General features: G+C 41.8%; 1 protein-coding gene and 1 non-coding gene across 2 annotated transcripts in view; both read right to left on the reverse strand.

Moving 5' to 3' along the window:
- ARPC2 (actin related protein 2/3 complex subunit 2) overlaps window positions 1-17,741 on the reverse strand; it is a 28,791-nt gene extending 11,050 nt beyond the window's left edge. Inside the window, exons 1-6 of the mRNA XM_057744741.1 lie at window positions 17,604-17,741; window positions 17,307-17,388; window positions 9,445-9,479; window positions 8,048-8,160; window positions 4,240-4,285; window positions 580-766 (exon numbers count right to left, since the gene is read on the reverse strand). Of these exons, the coding sequence (XP_057600724.1) occupies window positions 580-766; window positions 4,240-4,285; window positions 8,048-8,160; window positions 9,445-9,479; window positions 17,307-17,380 (455 nt within the window). The 5' untranslated portion in view covers window positions 17,381-17,388; window positions 17,604-17,741. The remainder of the gene's footprint in view (window positions 1-579; window positions 767-4,239; window positions 4,286-8,047; window positions 8,161-9,444; window positions 9,480-17,306; window positions 17,389-17,603) is intronic.
- Window positions 14,378-14,514, reverse strand: LOC130859725 (small nucleolar RNA SNORA42/SNORA80 family). Its single transcript, XR_009055281.1, has one exon. It is a non-coding gene; the product is annotated as a small nucleolar RNA SNORA42/SNORA80 family (small nucleolar RNA).
- Window positions 17,742-18,498: the final 757 nt, after the last annotated feature.

Genomic DNA, 18,498 nt, shown 5'->3' on the forward strand with positions numbered 1-18,498 from the left:
AAAAGAAGTAGGAGGGTAGTCACAAATCTCTTAATTCATAAAACAAGGTGTGCCAGTGAGACTAAGTATTTATGGCCAACAAAGTCAGTGCAATAAATGCATGTCCTATGCGAGACAGGAGATGAAAATCACCCAAAGTGGATGTTATCAACCTGTCTGTATGGTATAACACAGAACCTAGAGTTAGTGATTTTCAGAATTCCACTTCAGAGAATGTATTTCTTTATATACTATGAGATTCACAGTATGTAGATATCCATGAGTTGCAACAACACAGAACCTATAGTCACCCTCTGCCTCCTGTTTATCCAGCTGTATTACTGAAGGGGACTCAAAATGGTGCCTTAAAGGGAAGCACTGGATTTTCTTTTCATCTTTTGCCAACTTTCAGTATCTGGAGACACAGATAAGTGGCGTTTTCCCTCCCTACCACCCACATTCTGGCTTAAAAGAATTTTATGAGACACTTTGGGGGGATTCACACAATAGAGTTTCAGGTTTGATTTAGCCAAACATCTTTTGGTAAATGAACACTTGTGACAGCCACACCCAGGCTTCAGGACCAAATTGTACACTCACATGGTCTCATCATCCCTATAATGGATAACTGCCCTGTTTTCTCCTTCCTTGCCCTCTTCTTGGAATTGGAAGTATTTCTCAAAGACAGAGGCAAAACAGTTTCGTTTCAACATGCCAGCCTGATGCACAATGGAATCCTTCGATGCAGGCAGATTTTCAAGGTCATATAGCAAAGAGACATTGTATCCTGGAGGGGGAAAAAAAACACCCAACAGTTATATTAAAAACAACAACAACAACTTTTCAAGTTCTAACAACACTTTATTTTGTCTCAATGTCTATACTTTTAACCCAGGTGGAAAGTTGTCCATTCCCATCTACCTCAAAGGGCAAATGAGATGAAATAAAAATCTTAATTCTTGCAAAATTACTGTAAATATATATAGCTAATTAACAGATGCTATGCAAAAATCTGAATCAATATCAAAGAATGGGAGAAATAAGGAAGGAAGAAACTCATATCCAAAGAAGCAAAGTGCCACGCCAAATGCAGCATGGTACAGAGGTGGAGGCAACTCTCTTTTGAGGTGGACAAAAACTGGGTCCAAATCCTGGCTTTGCCACTAGTAGCCTTAGACAAACTGCCTAACATCTACAATTCCTGCATCTGTTTAAAAAAAAAAAAGGGTGGTGAGTTAGGGGAGGCTACTGGGAGAATTAAAAGAACATACAGTATTTAAAGTGCCTGGAACATAGCAGGTCATCAATAAACGGGGCACAACAGGGACTGAAATCTAAGTCTACTGACCACTACACTATTCTGACTCTTTTACAGCACGTCTAGTACAAATTCCAACAAGGCTGGGATGCTTCACTATATAATCCAACGATTAATACCTGCCCAAAAGCCTATAGATGATTCTGCAAGAGTAACTGTACATCACTGAGGACCATTTCATATTCTAGACAACTGATGGGAATAATTTTACCAGAACTATACAGATTTCACATTTCAAGTATCATAGACCTTAATACTTTGTTACTATTTAATTTTTTCCCAAAAGCATTTCTGAGGTCTGTGTTTTTTGTTGGATCTATTCTCACTGAGAGCATTGGCTGGCTATTTAAATCTCTTCTAGATAGTGCTTAGCACATTTTTGGCACTCCAATATTAAATAATATCAATCACCATTCCATTTTGGGTACCTGAAAACCAGATAAGCAAATAGACCACAAGATTAGATTAAGAAAGAAAATATTTAAAGTTGAGGTTTGCTAGTTTTAAGAAGCCAAATAAAACAAACTAGATAAAACTATAACTGATTAACGAGATTAGAAGGCAACCCTCAGTATGGGAAAAAATAGTAGCCTACGAAACAACGGACAAGGATTAATCTCCCAAATGTACAAGCAGCTCATGCAGCTTAATACCAAAAAAGCAAATAACCCAATCCACAAATGGGCAGAAGACCTAAATAGACATTTCTCCAAAGAAGACGTACAGATGGCAACAAACACATGAAAAGATGCTCAACATCACTAATCATCAGAGAAATGCAAGTCAAAGCCACAATGAGGTATCACCTCACACTGATCAGAACGGCCATCACTACAAAATCTGGAAACAACAAATGTTGGAGAGGGTGTAGAGAAAAGGGAACTCTCCTGCACTGCTGGTGGGAATGTAAGTTGGTACAGCCACTATGGAAAACAGTTTGGAGGTTCCTTAAAAAACTAAAAATAGAACTACCATATGATCCAGTCATCCCACTACTGGGCATATACCCAAAGAAAACCATAATCCGAAAAGAAACATGTACCATAATGTTTACTGCAGCACTATTTACAATAGCCAGGATATGGAAGCAACCTAAATGCCCATCAACAGGTGAATGGATAAAGAAGATGTGGCATATATATACAATGGAATATTACTCAGCTATAAAAAGGAATGAGATGGAGCTATATGTAATGAGGTGGATAGACCTAGAGTCTGTCATACAGAGTGAAGTAAGTCAGAAAGAGAAAAACAAATATTGTATGCTAACTCATATATACAGATTCTAAAAATGGTACTGATGAACTCAGTGACAAGACAAGAACAAGGACGCAGATGCAGAGAATGGACTGGAGAACTCGAGGTTTGAGGGGGCGGGGGGTGAAGGGGAAGCTGAGACGAAGTGAGAGAGTAGCATAGACATATATATACTACCAACTGTAACATAAATAGCCAGTGGGAAGTTGCTGTACAACAAAGGGAGTTCAACTCGAGGATGGATGATGCCTTAGAGGACTGGGACAGGGAGGGTGGGGGGGAGTCGAGGGAGGGAGGGAATATGGGGATATGTGTATAAATACAGATGATTGAACTTGGTGTACCCACCCCCAAAATAAATAAATAAATAAATAAAATGAGGGGAAAAAAAAAAACTATAACTGAAGCCAGACTTAAGTATGCCTTCTGACACGATGAAGAGAACATACTGAGAATGAAGAAAAGTAAAAATCTAGTATGGCTTGCTGAATTGTCCAAACTTGCCTAGATAAACCCACAGAAAAAAAGAGGAAGAGATATCCTACTTTCACATGTTTTTATAGTTTGCACTATAGTTTTATAGTCTGAACACAAGGTCTGCACTTTGGCAGTGTGTGTGCTTTAGCACAGGAAGTGGAAGAGAAGGCCCAGAGACAGAAACATAAACTCTCTGAGTTATACTCCGCCTGTTGTGATTTGTACCATCGATTTGGGGATTAACACATTTCAGTATTCTTTAGGAGTGCAGTCAAAGCTCTCATCCATAAACACTCCTAGTTACAAGTTACATTCCAAAGGCACTTTTCTTTATTAGATATTTTGATTCCACAGCAGCATCTAAAAGTCATAGGAAGGTATTCTAACGGGAATGGTGAGGTGGTGCCTTGTTTTGTTTTGTTTTTTAAAGTAACTTGTTAAAAGAGACAGACACATCTTCCTTTTTAAAAGGATTTGTTAGTCAAGGTATTACAGTCACAGGATTTGAGTAACAAATATTATGTTCAAACAGTCTTACAACTTGGTCCTCACTATGGGGCCCGGCTAGATATCTCAGAATTTGAAACTACCACTTAAACACAGGGATACAAATAGTTAATTTTTTTCCACTTTAAACTTCCTTTAAAGCTATGTAACATAGCTGTTCTAATCAAGGATGGCCAGGGTGCTTGCCAATTCCTCTGGCCATGAAGGAGGCAGAAATCACTGATTAGAAGAACAGATCAAAGGGGCTGAAATTTTTGTTACTTGAAAATGTGAGAATAGTTGTGAATACTCCTTTTCTTTCTCTAAACGTGCAGTGTACACACAAAGGTGTTACTAGGGGCTCTGAGGGAGAATCAATGCTTGCTTAGTCTTCTCAAAAGCATTTTAATCACCATGGGCAAACAAAGGTGGTCCTATGGCTGAAACATTAAGGGAGAGTCATTAGGCCTTATCCAGTAAATGTTAAAAATGGCATACATCAGTTCTGTATTACTACAACAATAATGTGTACCATTATTGGACAATGCAAAGCCCCTTAAAAGCTATTTTTACAGAGAGAGTTGAAGTGGAAATTGAACTCACACAAAGATATTTGTAAGATGAATAACATTTAAACGAAATCCTTTGGCTAAAAAAAGAACAGCACAAACGGGACGGGTCTCTTTCCATGTCATCCCATGGCTGCTCACATTACTACATACCTGATTCTGGATTTACCAAGAAACTCCCGTACACCCTCTTTAATAACTAGAAAATACAAAAACAAATAGGTTAATTCAAAGACCATGATAATTCCATTACTTTCAAAGCACTGTGCTGGTTAAGCTTTTCCTAAGCCAGCATTCTTCCTAACTTTCAAATGGCAGATGGGAACTGGATACAGAGCGAGAAGCAGATTTATCTGAGTTACCAAGCAAGTCACTCACAGAACTGCAATTAACTCCAAAAGGTTAGTCTAGGATTTGTGTTTCAATCAAGGTTCATCCCTCACTCTTTTAGGACTCAGTCACACCCTTTACATGGTCTCTGTTCTCCTTCAGATCATACGTCACATATAATCACCCCCCTTTCTTTCCCCAAGGGAGCAGAAGGATGCTGAACTCAAGTGAGAACAGATTATGTTAGTTACCACGTACAGGGCAAACCACTACCCAGATGAATGGAGAGATAAAACCAGAACTATCGGGAACCGATTCCAGTTAGCTTGCTTAGCTGGTATGCTTTAAAATTTAGCTCACTACCAGCTTTTCTTCTTTAAAGGCAAAAAACAATGGATAATTTAATCTCAGCCAGTTATTTATACTGGTGGGTCCACAGAAGGCCGTACTCTCTAAATGTCTTTTTCTCAAAACTGATCCTTATAGCTGGCTACTTTCCAGCTTTTTGGAGTAAATGATAAAACAAGAGCACCTTTTACACCTTCCTATTATTTTCTCTGCTAGTGTGACTGCCCTACCGGGTAGAAACTGCTCCTAGGCTGACATGGTTTAAGAAACAAACTTTATTTGGGATGGAATATTTCTGACTTAAATGTTATATGGGACACATTAAGCAGTAGAGAGGCAGTTATTTGGAGAGAGGAAAAAAATAAATACTAAAGTCATTAGAATTTAACAACCTCTCAGTATTTAGTAGTCTTTATATGTTTAAGAGACAAAACACAGACAGGGCTTATTACTAAATCTCATTAAAACCTTACACTTAGGGAGGGAAGAAGGTACCATCACTATTCCATAGGAAGGTGGAACTGAGGCCAATATATTAACCCTCAGTAGTATAACAGGCTGTGGGGTTTTGTCTCTAGGCAACTAATTTCTAACTAATTTCTAACACCACAAACACACTAATGACCCTCTTGCACTTTCTGGAATACCAAAAAAAGAGGTACTGAATCTAAGACAAGTTATTACGCTAAAAGTGAACCACAGCACAAACTTGTTTTACTTATAAGAGTGGCATATGTGTTTTAAAGGATCCCACTAGCCAGAGAAAAGCACTGTGAACACAGGCAGCACTACAGTGGAGGTCCATGTGCGCAGGGCGTCTGTCTTGTGCACTCCTATCGTCTCAGAGCCCTTCTCCCATATCCGGGGACTCAGATGATAGATCTGAGTGAATGTCAACACTTTTCTTCTAGTCTTATTTTCAACATACTCTCTAGGTATTTAAAACAAACACGACAAACCAGGAGCAAACCATTTATCTCATGTCCTATTTAAAAAAAATATCACGTGGTAGGTTCTTCCCCCCATTCTTAAATATTCTTCAGTATTCCACATATTTACTTAACCATTAACCCGTAGCTAGAAGAAATTCTCAATGTGCAGAACTTGGATAATAGGGTGGACCTCACAGCATGAATCAGTGACCACACTTGTTTATATAAAGGCAAAAAATAAGTAATGCCACTTGTAGTTCCTATTTGGTGACCATGCAGCCACTGTGAGGTATCTCTTTTACACAAGAGGAACTGAAGGGAGAGGTTCAAGGTCATAGAGTCTGTTGACCCTCAGGTGTCCCATATACCACTTCTCCTAAACCATTTAGGGGGAAAAAAGTAACGCACATATCCTATTAATAATTTTAACTAGCTACAATTCTGTACTGTGCGTACTTGGATAAAGGGAAAATTGTATGTGGGAGAAACCACAGCCCCTAAGATTTAGTTTAATTCCAAGTTACTAAATTAATATTCTGAGATCTAAGAGGTTCTTAGAGTCAAAATTATACCACCTTCACCTCCTCTGCTCCCTCCTCTTGGCAAAACCAGCCAATGCTTCCCTGTTTATTACTTGAACTTTTAACCATGATTCACTTTTCAATTTGCGCCCCCTCTTCCAAACTGACATCAGATTAGATCTTCCCACCTCAGCAGCAGAGGCTTTCTGCTTTGAAAAAGGGCCTGTGACAAAGTAACAAGCTTCCTGTGGTTATCACAGGCTGGTCACTGTTTAACCAACCCAGGGAGCCATTTACCCTGCACTCTGCTCCAACACAGGGAATGTTACAGTACTCCACCCACTTGAGTGGGTGGACTGGTTCTTTGACCCTTGTGGTAGCTACAAGAATAGCAATGTGTTCTGGAGTTCCACTGTAAGGGAAGCACAGATTGGGAAGATTTAAGAAATCTAGCTTCACACTTTCTCTCCCTCCCAAGGATTGTTCTTACTGCACCTAGATCTTGAAAGAGAGGAGACTGTCTAAGGAGAATGATCACACAACTTTTTAGATGTATGTTCAAATGTTCAACAATTCTTTCCAGGTAGTTGTCTTCTACTTCATCTAAAGTAGAGCCACCTTAACTGCTGTATGTTTCCTCTTGCTCTTCATCTGGTAAAGAGTTAGCCAGTATCACTTATATAATAATCTCTCAAATGCTTTAAAAGACTAGGTCTTTCCCCTGAAGCTCTTCTTTCTCAGGTAAAATAACCCGGAATACAAATTCTCTAAATCATCCTTCCTCCCTTGAATTTAAGAGGCAAATCAGAAAAGGTTTTAGCTCTTCCCTTGAATTTATAGGGCAAACCAATCGCATATGAAGAAGGAAGTGACTGTGCATGGCTATTGGTATTTTGCTTGGTTAACATCAATTTTAGTTTTTATTGTTGAGATTTTGATCATATTTTTTTGCAAACAGGCTTTTCATTACATAAATTTTAACAAAGTCCAAAGCTACTACTCTTAATCAGAAAGAAAACAGAAATGGCTGTATCTTCATTCACTAGATTAAGGAGAACCCACTTTGTTAAAACTAAAAGATATTTGAAAACTGATTCAGGAACTGAGTCATATTTCCTGCTTTGAGACCCAACCACAATGTGCACACACTGGTGTAACAGCATTTTCTTTCTTCCATAAATGGCTCTCCCCAGAGCAAATATAGTTCAACAGGAACCAAACCTACTGAAAGAAGCCAGTGAATAAAGCACGCCATCAAGAGTTTCATAACGCATGGACACCCTTCCTTATTTCCCCTAAGGTAGTTGTTAAGAAGAAGAGATACTTAAAGAAGCCAGCTCTAAAGAGCACTAAATTTAAAAATTTAAAGGGCATATTTGTGCCTAAATTTCCAAAATGAGAATTAAGATAGTAAACTTTAAACAGGCCTAAACAGGCCAGAGGTTATATACCTGCTTCATAATGTAACAGAAATAGAACCCATCTCAGTCTTGTGACAGCTATTTTTGTATTGGTCAAGGAAAAGTACTCTTGGCTACATTTTTTGAGAACTAAAGCTGTTTTTGTTTTCACTGGTTAGAGAACATCTTTATTTCTCCAGAGTAAAAAGCAGGCAAGCAAACCACCAAAACCCTCTCTGGGGAACACCCTTCTTTACGACCATGGGAAATGAAGTCAAGAGCCCCTGGTTAGGTGAGCAAGGCATCCAGAGTGGCCAGTGCCAGTGGGGATGAATGACTCAGTGCTGTGGATCTTCTAGGAGTGGCAAGCTGCCAACAAAAGGTGAGGCGGAAACAAGAGTCCCAAGGAAAAGTGATATATGGAACTTACCTCATCAGCACCATGTGCTTGAAGTTCTTTGTAGAATTTCAAAGAAATACTGACCATTACTTTTGTTTTGTCTCCATTAGGATTTGAAATATGATAGAGGACTCCATCGAAATCTGTGAGGAAAAGCAAATAAGGTTGCTTAACCTGGGAATAGGGAATAACTTCTCAAAGTGCCTGCCTATCACTGCAGGCCACAAGGAAGTCTCCCTTACAAGCAGGCACACAAGTAAAATTGCATTTATTTTAAATCCATGTGGAAAGTCAGCAGAAACACTGAGGTAGAATTATAGAGTACTTATCTGTTAGCTCTTTTCTAAAATTACAAAGCTATTTTTACTTTAATCACAGCTTGGCACTGAAAGAATTTTTAAAAACATCTTTATTGTGATATATTTTAAACATGTATAAAATATAATGTATAACAAACCCTTATTCCCATCACGGCTTCAACAATTATCAACATATGGTCAATCTTGTTTCACTCAGACACACCCCTTCCCAATAATTTACTCTGAAACAAATTCCACACATCACATCACTTCATCCATAAAAAACCATAAATATTTCAGAATAAATCTCTAAAAGACGAAGAATACAGTTTTTTTAAAAAATCATAACCCCAAGTCCACTGTCATGCCTAAATTAAAAAAAAAAAACAAAAAAAACCAATCATTAATATCAAACATCCAGTCAAGCACTGAAATACTCTGTCTTGAGAATTTAAAAAAAAATACTGTTGTTTTATTTGAATTCAGATCCGAACAAGGCCCACACACTGCATTTGGTTCTCTCAAGTTTTTGTACTCCACAGGCCTCCTCTCTCTTGTAGTTCTTGAAGCTAGAAGATTCGGCATTGCTTGTTAGTAGGAGGGGAAAGGGATGGTGCCTGGCGTCCAAGTCACAGCACTTCAGAGCTGCAAAAAGTCTTCCAAGATCATCCAGCCAAGTACCCTCATTTTACAGAGCATGACTGTCTAACTCCTCAAAGTTCACACATTGAGTGAGTAGTATCAATACCTAATTCTTTCCAGGGAAAAGAAAGGAGTAACATCTCTCTCTGACTTGTGGAACAGGTCTCTAGCACTTCTGTGATTCCCCACTCCGCTAGTGCTAGGCAAACTAAGATGATCGCTAAAGATAATAACATAATATTTCCCAATTTAAAAAACCTTTGTTTGTACCACAAACTTAAACCCAAACTTCTAAGATATCAGCAAGCAACTTTATATAGCTCACTAAATCCATGGAATAATCATCTAAAATAAAGACCCCCCCCCGCCACCACACAATTGACAATCAAGACAGTAGCCGTAATGTCAAAGCTTATTTTAGGAAGAAATTTATTTTCTATTTTTTATATTGTTCCTTCTCTTAATAGGCGAGATAAAGGTACTTACCTGCAAATGTTACTTCTACAGCTTCTGGCTTGTTTCTGCAAAACAAAACAAAAGTCCTTTAGGTACGATAACTATATTGCTGGGACTTTCTTGGTGGTCCAGTGTTTAAGACTCTGTGCTTCCAATGCAGGGGGCACGGGTTCAATCTCTGGTCAGGGAACTAATATTCTGCATGCCATGTGGTGCAGACAGGGAAAAAAAAAAAAAAAAAAAGGATAACTATATCACTGCTTGCCTTCCAGGGGACTTGCAAAAGGCTCCTGAGCTTTATTTAAGATCAGACCATCCTGTATAAATCTTATATTTACAGTCGATCCAGGTACACAATTCATTTTCTCATGTACCTGAACCTCTGGACTTATTTCAGGTGGAGGATTGAAAAAAGGAAGCAGGACAGATAAAGCTTTTGTTTTGCAACTCGAATCTCTGCTATGGTTGGTGCTCACCTTCAATTCTCAACTCCTTAAGATCATGATAGACATGTTTGTATATGTGACCCACAAAATGTCCTCTTTTGGTCAATGCCTACCCCACGAGACACAACCTAGTGGAGGTAGCACACTCAGTAGGAAAATTACTAAACAGAGCGTAGAATGGTTTAAATTTACTTAAAGTGAAAGGATGATTTCAGGCCATAGAACGATACAGTTCTATTCTACTTCAAAGACAATCTGTCAGTCTTCCTACACATCTTTCACTCTCCCTTATATCACCAAAGTACTCACCACTCTCCTTAGTAAAGCCTTCTTTGGTTCTACTCTAGTTTTTTTTGGTTTTATTTTTAAATTCCAGTGTTGTACTTCCACAGAAGTGTAGCACAAAATAACACTGTGAAATCACTGAGAACAGTTAAGACACCTGTTTTCCAACTTTAGCCTTTTCTTTAGGACCATGTTTTCAGACAAATTAACACTGGCACGCCTTCATTTTCTTACCTACTCATCTATAAAATGGGAGAACACAAATGATCCTACTACCTCACACAACCGCTAAAAATAAAACAAGAGAACAGACAGAGAAGAACTTATCCTGGAAGGCAATGACAGTCTAGCACTTTCTGTGCGATTCCCAGCTAAGCCTGGAACATGGACTTCTATTTGACAAACGCTGCTGAGTTATTACCTAGAAAGCATGACATATCCTAGCTATAAACAATAATGGTCAATTAACCTCGAGTGAAAAGCTACTTTACATGCTTTCCTCACTTCTCCTCAAAGCCCAATGGTAGGAAATGAATGAACACTCTACAGTTTTATCAGCTAACACGCTTATAACTCAAATGATTCCACTTTGTTTTATGGGCCAGCAGACAAGGTATACACATTTTCACATTTACTCTTGCCTAGCTTGCTCAAGACCTCACAATCAAGTGTGTAACTCCTTTATTGTCTCCGCTCCCTCACCTGTAAAAGGAACAAAGACCGAGTTGCCCTCCAGAGTTGCTGGGAAATAACTGAATAAATAATGTGGTTTATGACTGGTAAAAAGCTGCAGCAGAGCTAAACAACACCTTTCAAGGAAACTGGCTTCTATTAAGCATATGTTAGCCCTGTTGTAAAATCAACCTATACAAAGTTCCACCCTGCTTCTTCAAAGCCATCCGTATGTGACTTAGGAAAAGCACTTTGGGTGAGAATTGAAGCATCAAGTGGGTTTATGGACAAGCAGTGAGTTCAGAATATGATGAAAAGAACTGGATAAAAATTTAAGTTGTTTCTGATCTTTCATTTGAAACTGCAGCCTGGTGACTAAGGCAATGAGTGGCCAACCACCATGTCTCACTTCTAGAAAACAAGAGCGAAGGAAGAATTAGAAACATTAATCTACAGCCTGTTTGAATGAAATATTAAAAGGCTGCACAATGGGAGGAAGCACTGAGGCACATTTTCCTGAAGAAGGTTGGCTGTGCCAAAGACGCAGGGTGGAGGCTTATAAAAGTCCATGTTGCATCACTTAGTAGGCAGCTGTTTTTTGGGTTTTTTTTTTTAACCTTTAGGCTTTAACTCAGCCAAGGAAGGACTGAGTTCCTCACTTTTTCACTTCATCGATAGACTGAGAAAAATCAACTATAGGTAAGAAACCTAAGGGTTCTAACATCTTGACTCTGAAATTTTGAATTTCTCTAGGCCGTAAAGTTCCCTGAGCACAGATTCCTCACTGGGAGAAGTCGCTAAGATCTATACTAAGTGGTTTGCTGCCTGACTTAGGAATATTTGTCAAATCATTGCCATTAATATTTTAGTTTACTATTTGTGGCTGCATAAAAGTTGTAGAGGAGAGAGGCAGGCTGCTGAGGAGAGCACTGGGAGTCCTCCTGAGAATATACCTGGGAGTTAGAGGTGAGGGGACTCTGTGTCCCAACAAGGAGACTGCACAGAGTGGGAAACACACCACGACAGGGCTGTGACTCAATTCCAAGACTGGGTGTTTGTTATTTACTTATGTGGTTTAAAATCATGGCGCTAGAGGTGAATAAGGTCGGTCTGGGAGAAAGTATACCATTTAATAGGCCAAAAGGGTAGATGGTTAAGTTACTTTCTGTTCGACTGTCTGCTAAGGTTTCAGATACTGGGGGTGAGTTTAATTACAGAAAAAGCATGTCTTCCAGAGATGACTCTTCACCTCAAGTTCTGTCACTTACTGGCTATGTAACCACAGGCAATGTTACTCAAATGTCGGCGAGCCTAAGGTTCCTTTTCTAGAAAATGGAGACTAAAAGCATCTACCACACAAGGTTGTTATGAAGACTGAGATACTATGTGGACAGCAAAGTTCCCCAACCAGGGTCTTGTGACTAAGTTACAGATAATGCTGAGATAATGACCCCCCCAGCCCTTAAGGCAGCCCAGCAGCAGGATCTCTAGGCTAGACCGCTTACGCAGATGTGCCACAGATATGGTCATGTTCTGTGCGTGCCATACCATAAACAAGGTCAGGAATCACCAGGGAAGGGTGCCTACACAATGGTTAATACAGACACCTACTCCCTCAGCAACTTCCAAGAGCCCCAGTTTCGTCAACTGTAAATCGGAACTGCTGTCTGTTACCCACGCACATTCTGAAATGGAAGAAAACCATGTTAAAGCTTATATAGCAAAGTGCCTGGTTCACAGAAGCTGATCAATGAATTCCTTTTTCTTCTAGGTAGAGTCAGAGGAGACCAGACTTTGGAGCCATGGTTGAGAGAGGTTTTGGGATTGTGTTAACTCCTAGAATCAGGAATTGGTCAGCAGAACAAGAAACAGAACCATATTAGTATCAAGACTGTTGTAATGTCTGGAATCCTAGAATAAGCCAGCTGGTAAGTCCTCAGGGTTACTGACTGGACAGCACAAGACACTAAAACATATTCAATTCATTCAGATGGGTTTCAAGAAAGATTCTTAAAATCCTTTAGAAAAAATTTCCTTCTATCCTTTTTCTAAAGAAGCTTCTAGAATGTCACTAATCAGTCAATAAAGAACTCCTGGTAACTGTTATTATCCAATGCTCTTTTCTCATTAAGGATTTTGACATTTTTACTCCCGAATGCATCCAGTTCCCTGTTGCGCGTTTATGCCCCTCTTCTGGTCAGCCTTTCCATGAGCTGCATTAGAGGAATTACTGAATTCTGTTCATTATCTCACCATAAAGGTTTTGATTAATCTCCTTTAAGTCCTCTCTGAGGCTTTTGAGCAAAGCCTACAAAAATGGATCATATCAGGTAAGAGGTGGTCCTACTCTGTTAAGCCACGTCTCAAAATAAGGAGAGCACAGACGGTCTAAAAGCTGATTCACACAATGCCAGAAAAGTGATAAACTCCTAAAGAAACTAAGAACTGTTCTATCTGGCTTCATCCATTGCTTCAAGAAAACACACACTAAGCTGACTATACACACAATAAGAATGTTGGGGAAACAAAGATGACAAAACCACAGACCCTGCCCCTAAGAAGTCACAGGTTTGGAACACACATAAGGAGCGCAGCTCTGGGGCTTCGTGCCCAAAGTGGCCCCAAGTGGCCAGAGGGTGGGCAGTAGTGTGTAACTACAGCAACCTGTAAAAAGACCAACCAGATCATCTCAGCAAGTCAGCCACTACATCCAATTTCTCCTAAATGCTTAAACAATGTCCTAATTCCAAATCACTTCAAACCAGTCCATCTCTCTGAGGACATATGCAGCATATCTGGGAATGAGAACAAGGTATCAGCAAGATTTAATGTATTCCTTTCTCCAATTTCTCCTCCCACAGTACTCACCCACCCCAACTGGCACGGCTTGCTTACTGAGCTTCACTCCCCCTCACAGCACCACAGCTCCCCACAATATGCACAGCTGTGGCAAGGAGCCAGCATGCACTTAAAATCAACAGAAATTCGCATCTGACAGCACTTTCTCAATTTTGGACTCCAGACTCTAGCTAAGTCGACAAGCCTAGCTTCTGAGGCTGTAAAGGTTCTTGGTGTGTATATACTAAAAAAAGAATTAAATTAATTTGCCAGATTACTTCTGCTTTAATTGAAGGCCTGGGTAAGAATTCCTAAATGATTAAAAAAACCAAAAACGGCATTGACAAGACCCGCACATGAGGTTATCTGCAGTGTTGAGCATAACTTCTTAATCAGTCACAGTCTCTTAGTTTGGAGGCTGTTGGGAAGACAATTTACCAATAACTATCATTTTGTAAGGATACAGAAATCATTCCAATAAGCCACCTTCCCAGGTGTGTGGCTGGAAAAAAAAAAAAGTAAATTATTTGGAATGAATCTTAGGGTTTGTCAGAACTGCCTTCAAACTAAAAGGTTGTCATGACCAAATGTATTCTTAAATAATTTAGATGACAGAACTGCTTTAACCTGAAGAAAATTTTAGACTTTTAGTAGGATGTCACAGGCAAGAAGATCCACCAGGATGATCTGAGAGGCAGCACTCTCTTTTCCTTTTTGTTTCACACTGTACAACCCCCTTCAGTGCTCACAGCCCATAGGTAAGGAGGCTGGGCAATGGTTCGAGGCAGCAGTTTACTCTGGCATGGGTACACTATGAGAGGCCCACAGAGGAGGACCCGCCATAAATCCATTACCATGCTCTGAGAGGCACCATTTAACGTAAGATCAACTTCAAAAGGAAAATTACTCAAACTGTATTCTGAAGTATATACCACAGAACTATTTTTAAGACTATCTCATGCTTACATTTTCAGTAGCTGGAACAGTGCTGTCCAATGGAACTTTCTGCAATAATGGAAATGTTCTACATCTGTGCTACCCAAGCACAGCTGCTCCCAGCCACATACGGCAACTCAGCCCTAGAACTGTGGCTAGTGTGACTGAGGAGCTTAATTTAAATTCACTTTAATTAATTAATTTTTATTTAAACTCAACTAGCCACGTGTTGTTACTGGCTATCATTATTGGACATCGTGGAGCTGGAAGATTCACTCTGGGGAAGGCTGCTCAGAACCTAATTTCCTCAATTGGTTTGCTGAGAAGTGTAAAGTAGGGTGGAGCCGACCTCTCCCAGCAGGTTCCCACAAGGGCCAAGCCTTTCAAATCTCCAGGGTTTCTCTCAGAGCTACTGCCTTTCTCTGATCTCCAGGCCAACACGTGTCATCCCTTAGGTCCTCTGTAACTTTGCCAATACTTTCAGAAAGGTCCCCCTTTCCTGTTCCTGCCTGGTGCTGAGCACTGGGAGAACCCTATAAATGTTTATGCTTATCACACTAGTTATCCTTCTCTGTAAGTTCTGGCTAGGCACGCACCTTGATAAATTCTTAACTACTTTGCTGGTGCCTCACCTTACTGGTATGCCTGGAAATTCAGTCTAGAAACAGGCTTCTACTAGGTGTTACATCTGCAATCCCAGGAGAGCCCTACCTCCTAGGCTGAATATAATGATCTCTTTTCAAAGATTTTCAAAGTGCCTTTCAGCAGCATATGTTTTGAGCCCACTTTTTAAAAGTCACATTTCAAAGGGAAGATAGGCCAGAATAAAAGCCAAACTTGCTGCCCTGCCCCAATATTCAACATTGCTACAACATATACTTCGTTAAAAAAATGTCCCAGAAGTTCTAACTTATGCCTTCCAGACTTGAGTGCCTACTGAAATGGCAGTAGCTCTTTTTTAAGAGTAATGTTCTTAAAGGAAAAGAGCTGAAGCTCTGAATAATGGGCTACATTTCAGAACCACAAGTTATTAATAAACAAGTAGATGTGAATGTATTCCTATACTCCAAGGCATGCTTCTACTTGAAAAGCACTGGCATTTATCTTGTAGATCAGCTTATAACCACCCAGGTCTCATTTTTTGCTAGTCTAAACTTGAGAATTCACTTGAGATCAGCTGTGAAAATGCAGAAGTTAATTTAACTTCCTCCTATGTGCTACACTGCTTAAAAAAGTACACAGCAATCACCCAAAATAAGCCACTAAACCGATTTGTTTGAACATTTAAAATGCAAAGGAACTGGTATGTGAGGCTGAAGACAAGAAGGAAGTTAGCTTAAAATATAAGCAACTGCGGCCCCTGGCAGGAAACAGTAGCTACTGCTCACTGTATATGCTACTTCAAGGAAAGTTGTGCTTTGTTTTACAGATAAAATCTGTGGCCTTATAAAAGAGACAGGAGACAATATATTCAATTTAAGTAGCGGGTTACAAGCATTTTTTTTTTAATGCCTCCAAGCCACAAGTTCATTACATCCACTTAGAATTTCCCCTCCATCAATCCTCTTCCATCTGTGGCTCTCCAAGCCCTTACTCTCTTATTATTAGTTCCCAGTTCACCAGAAACGGTTTGCACTTATTTCCTCAACTGTGTAACTACGATGTAAAGCCCCAACCTTACAGATGGGGAAATGAGGCAAAGGGACTGGCCACAGGCCACCCAAAATTAGAAGCTGAAACCAATTCTTTGGTTCATGTTTTAAATATTACATTAGGAAAGCAAAGCAGCTTTGAGGGAGGAGGTTGTCTTCTACTGATTCTTGTGTTTGACAGAGAAGGCGGCCTTCAAAACGTGTCCTAAAGCCCACTTTTAAAATGGCCAATAGTTAAAAACAGGTTTTATGTAAGAACTTTATAAACACTCTGAAGGCTTTTAAGTGTGTATGTGGGCCAGAATTACTACAGAAGAAATCACAGACCAGGGCTATGGTATAAGAATTTAAAAGATAAACAACCAGATAGAAGATAGTGGCCGGGGAAAGGAGAATTAGAAGCTCAGAAGAGCGATAAGGAAGGGGTGTGGACGTGGGGGGACTATTAACTTTGCTTGAGAAATGTAACAACATGGCCAGTGTCCCTCACAGTAGGGTTAGGGGAAGGAAAACTAGAGATCATCGGGTTTTCCAGCTGCAAGGCTCGGCCTGCCTTCAGTCTTCCCTCCCGCTCCTTTAGACTAGGAGGTGGGGGTGGGGAGCGAGAAGACTGGTGGTGATCTGGGCCTGCACCTTCTTTCCTCCTCCAGTCCTGGGAATTCCTGAAAACTCCTTCCAGCTCGATCCCAAATGGGTTCTCTGTGGGTTCTGAACAATGACGGGGAATACAGAGGGAAGTGGTCCCCTGCTCGCTCCAGGGGGCAGTAGGATCCTCCAGCGAGAGTTCCAGCCCAAGCTACCCTCACGTCCCACAGGTCTCCTGCCCTTTGGCACGCGCACTCCTGTCCACTCACTGCTTCCGCATCCCACGTCTGAGCCTCTCCCCACGCATCTCTGCCCCTCACCCCACCGCGCCCAATCACCTCCCACGTCTACCCCGCCGGGGCAGTCCCCACACCCTGCCAGGTCTCCCACCTCCCTCCTCCAAGTCTGGGGGGCTGAACGATTAGCAGCGGTCAACTCTGCCTCCCCCGCCACCCACCGGCCCCAGGCGCGCGCTCACCCGGCGGCCGCGTTCTCGAACTTGAGCGCGAGCGTCTCCTCGATGATGCGGTTGTTCACCTCCAGCAGGATCATGGCGGCGGCTGCCCCGGGCAGGGAAAGGAGAAACAAGGGCGGGTGAGGGTGGGTAAGGGAGGAAAGGACTGAGGGAGCGGCCCTGCTGCCCCCTCAGGAGGGGCGCTGGGTGGGGTACGAGGTTAGGCGAGAAGGGGAAAGGGACCGGGGCGGGGGTGGGGGAAGACGCGTGCGCTGGCCCGCGCAAGCACTGACTGTGGAGACACCCACCCACCCAACCAACCTGGCCCCCGAAGCCTGAACCCGCCTGCCGAGCCGCCGCCGCCGCCTCACCGACAAGCCCGGTCCCCGCCCAGCCCCCGGCTCTAGCCGGCCACTTCCGCTCTCACACCCACTTCCGCTCGCCGCCCGGACGCGCGGCCCCGCGGCGCCATTTCCGTTCCGACCCCTCGTGGACGCGCACGCAGGCGCGCCGGGCGGGGGGCGGAGGCCGCGCGTGCGCATGCGCGTTACGGTTAGTCCCAGCGCCCCTGTCGCTCAGACCGCTCTAACCCGCGCCTGCTAATGTGACTCCCCGTCTGCTGTCATTCCCAGAGGCCTGTCCGGCCCCTCCCTCCCGCACTCCCCAAAGGTTTACTTCCACTCTTCTGGTCTTGTAATTTCAGAGAGACCCTGCAAGAAGCTCGTCCTTGTCATCTCCCAGCCGGCTTCTTTGCTCTCAGCGTGTTTGATGTCGGTGTGACCTTACTCACGCCACGCTAATGGCTGTCCGGCGGCACCATCGTGCGTTCATTTCTTCAACCAGTGTTTAGTGGGCGCCTCCTCTGCGCTGGGCATACGGTGGCGCGTGAAACAGACGAGGTCCCGCCCTCGTGGAGCTTATAGTCTGGTAGAGAAAACGGACAGCAAACTCTCAATTTATGTAACTACAGACTGTTGAAAGAGCAAGGAAGGAAAGGAATGAGAAGTCACCGAAGTGAATAAGCCTGCCTGGGTTCCTCTCATGCCTCCCATCTCTGTGCCTGGGGCTGCCTCCAGGTGCCCCGAACGTGATTTTCTCTGCTTTTGAAACCTTACTTTCCAGTACCTTTGCCAGACACATACTTTTTTACTTAGCTGCGTGTGGAAAATGAACTCATTTTTGTGCTGCGCCTGTACCTTTTGCCTGTGTGCCTTGT

The sequence above is a fragment of the Hippopotamus amphibius genome, chromosome 8, assembly GCF_030028045.1.
Source record: "Hippopotamus amphibius kiboko isolate mHipAmp2 chromosome 8, mHipAmp2.hap2, whole genome shotgun sequence".
NCBI classification, from domain to species: domain Eukaryota; kingdom Metazoa; phylum Chordata; class Mammalia; order Artiodactyla; family Hippopotamidae; genus Hippopotamus; species Hippopotamus amphibius.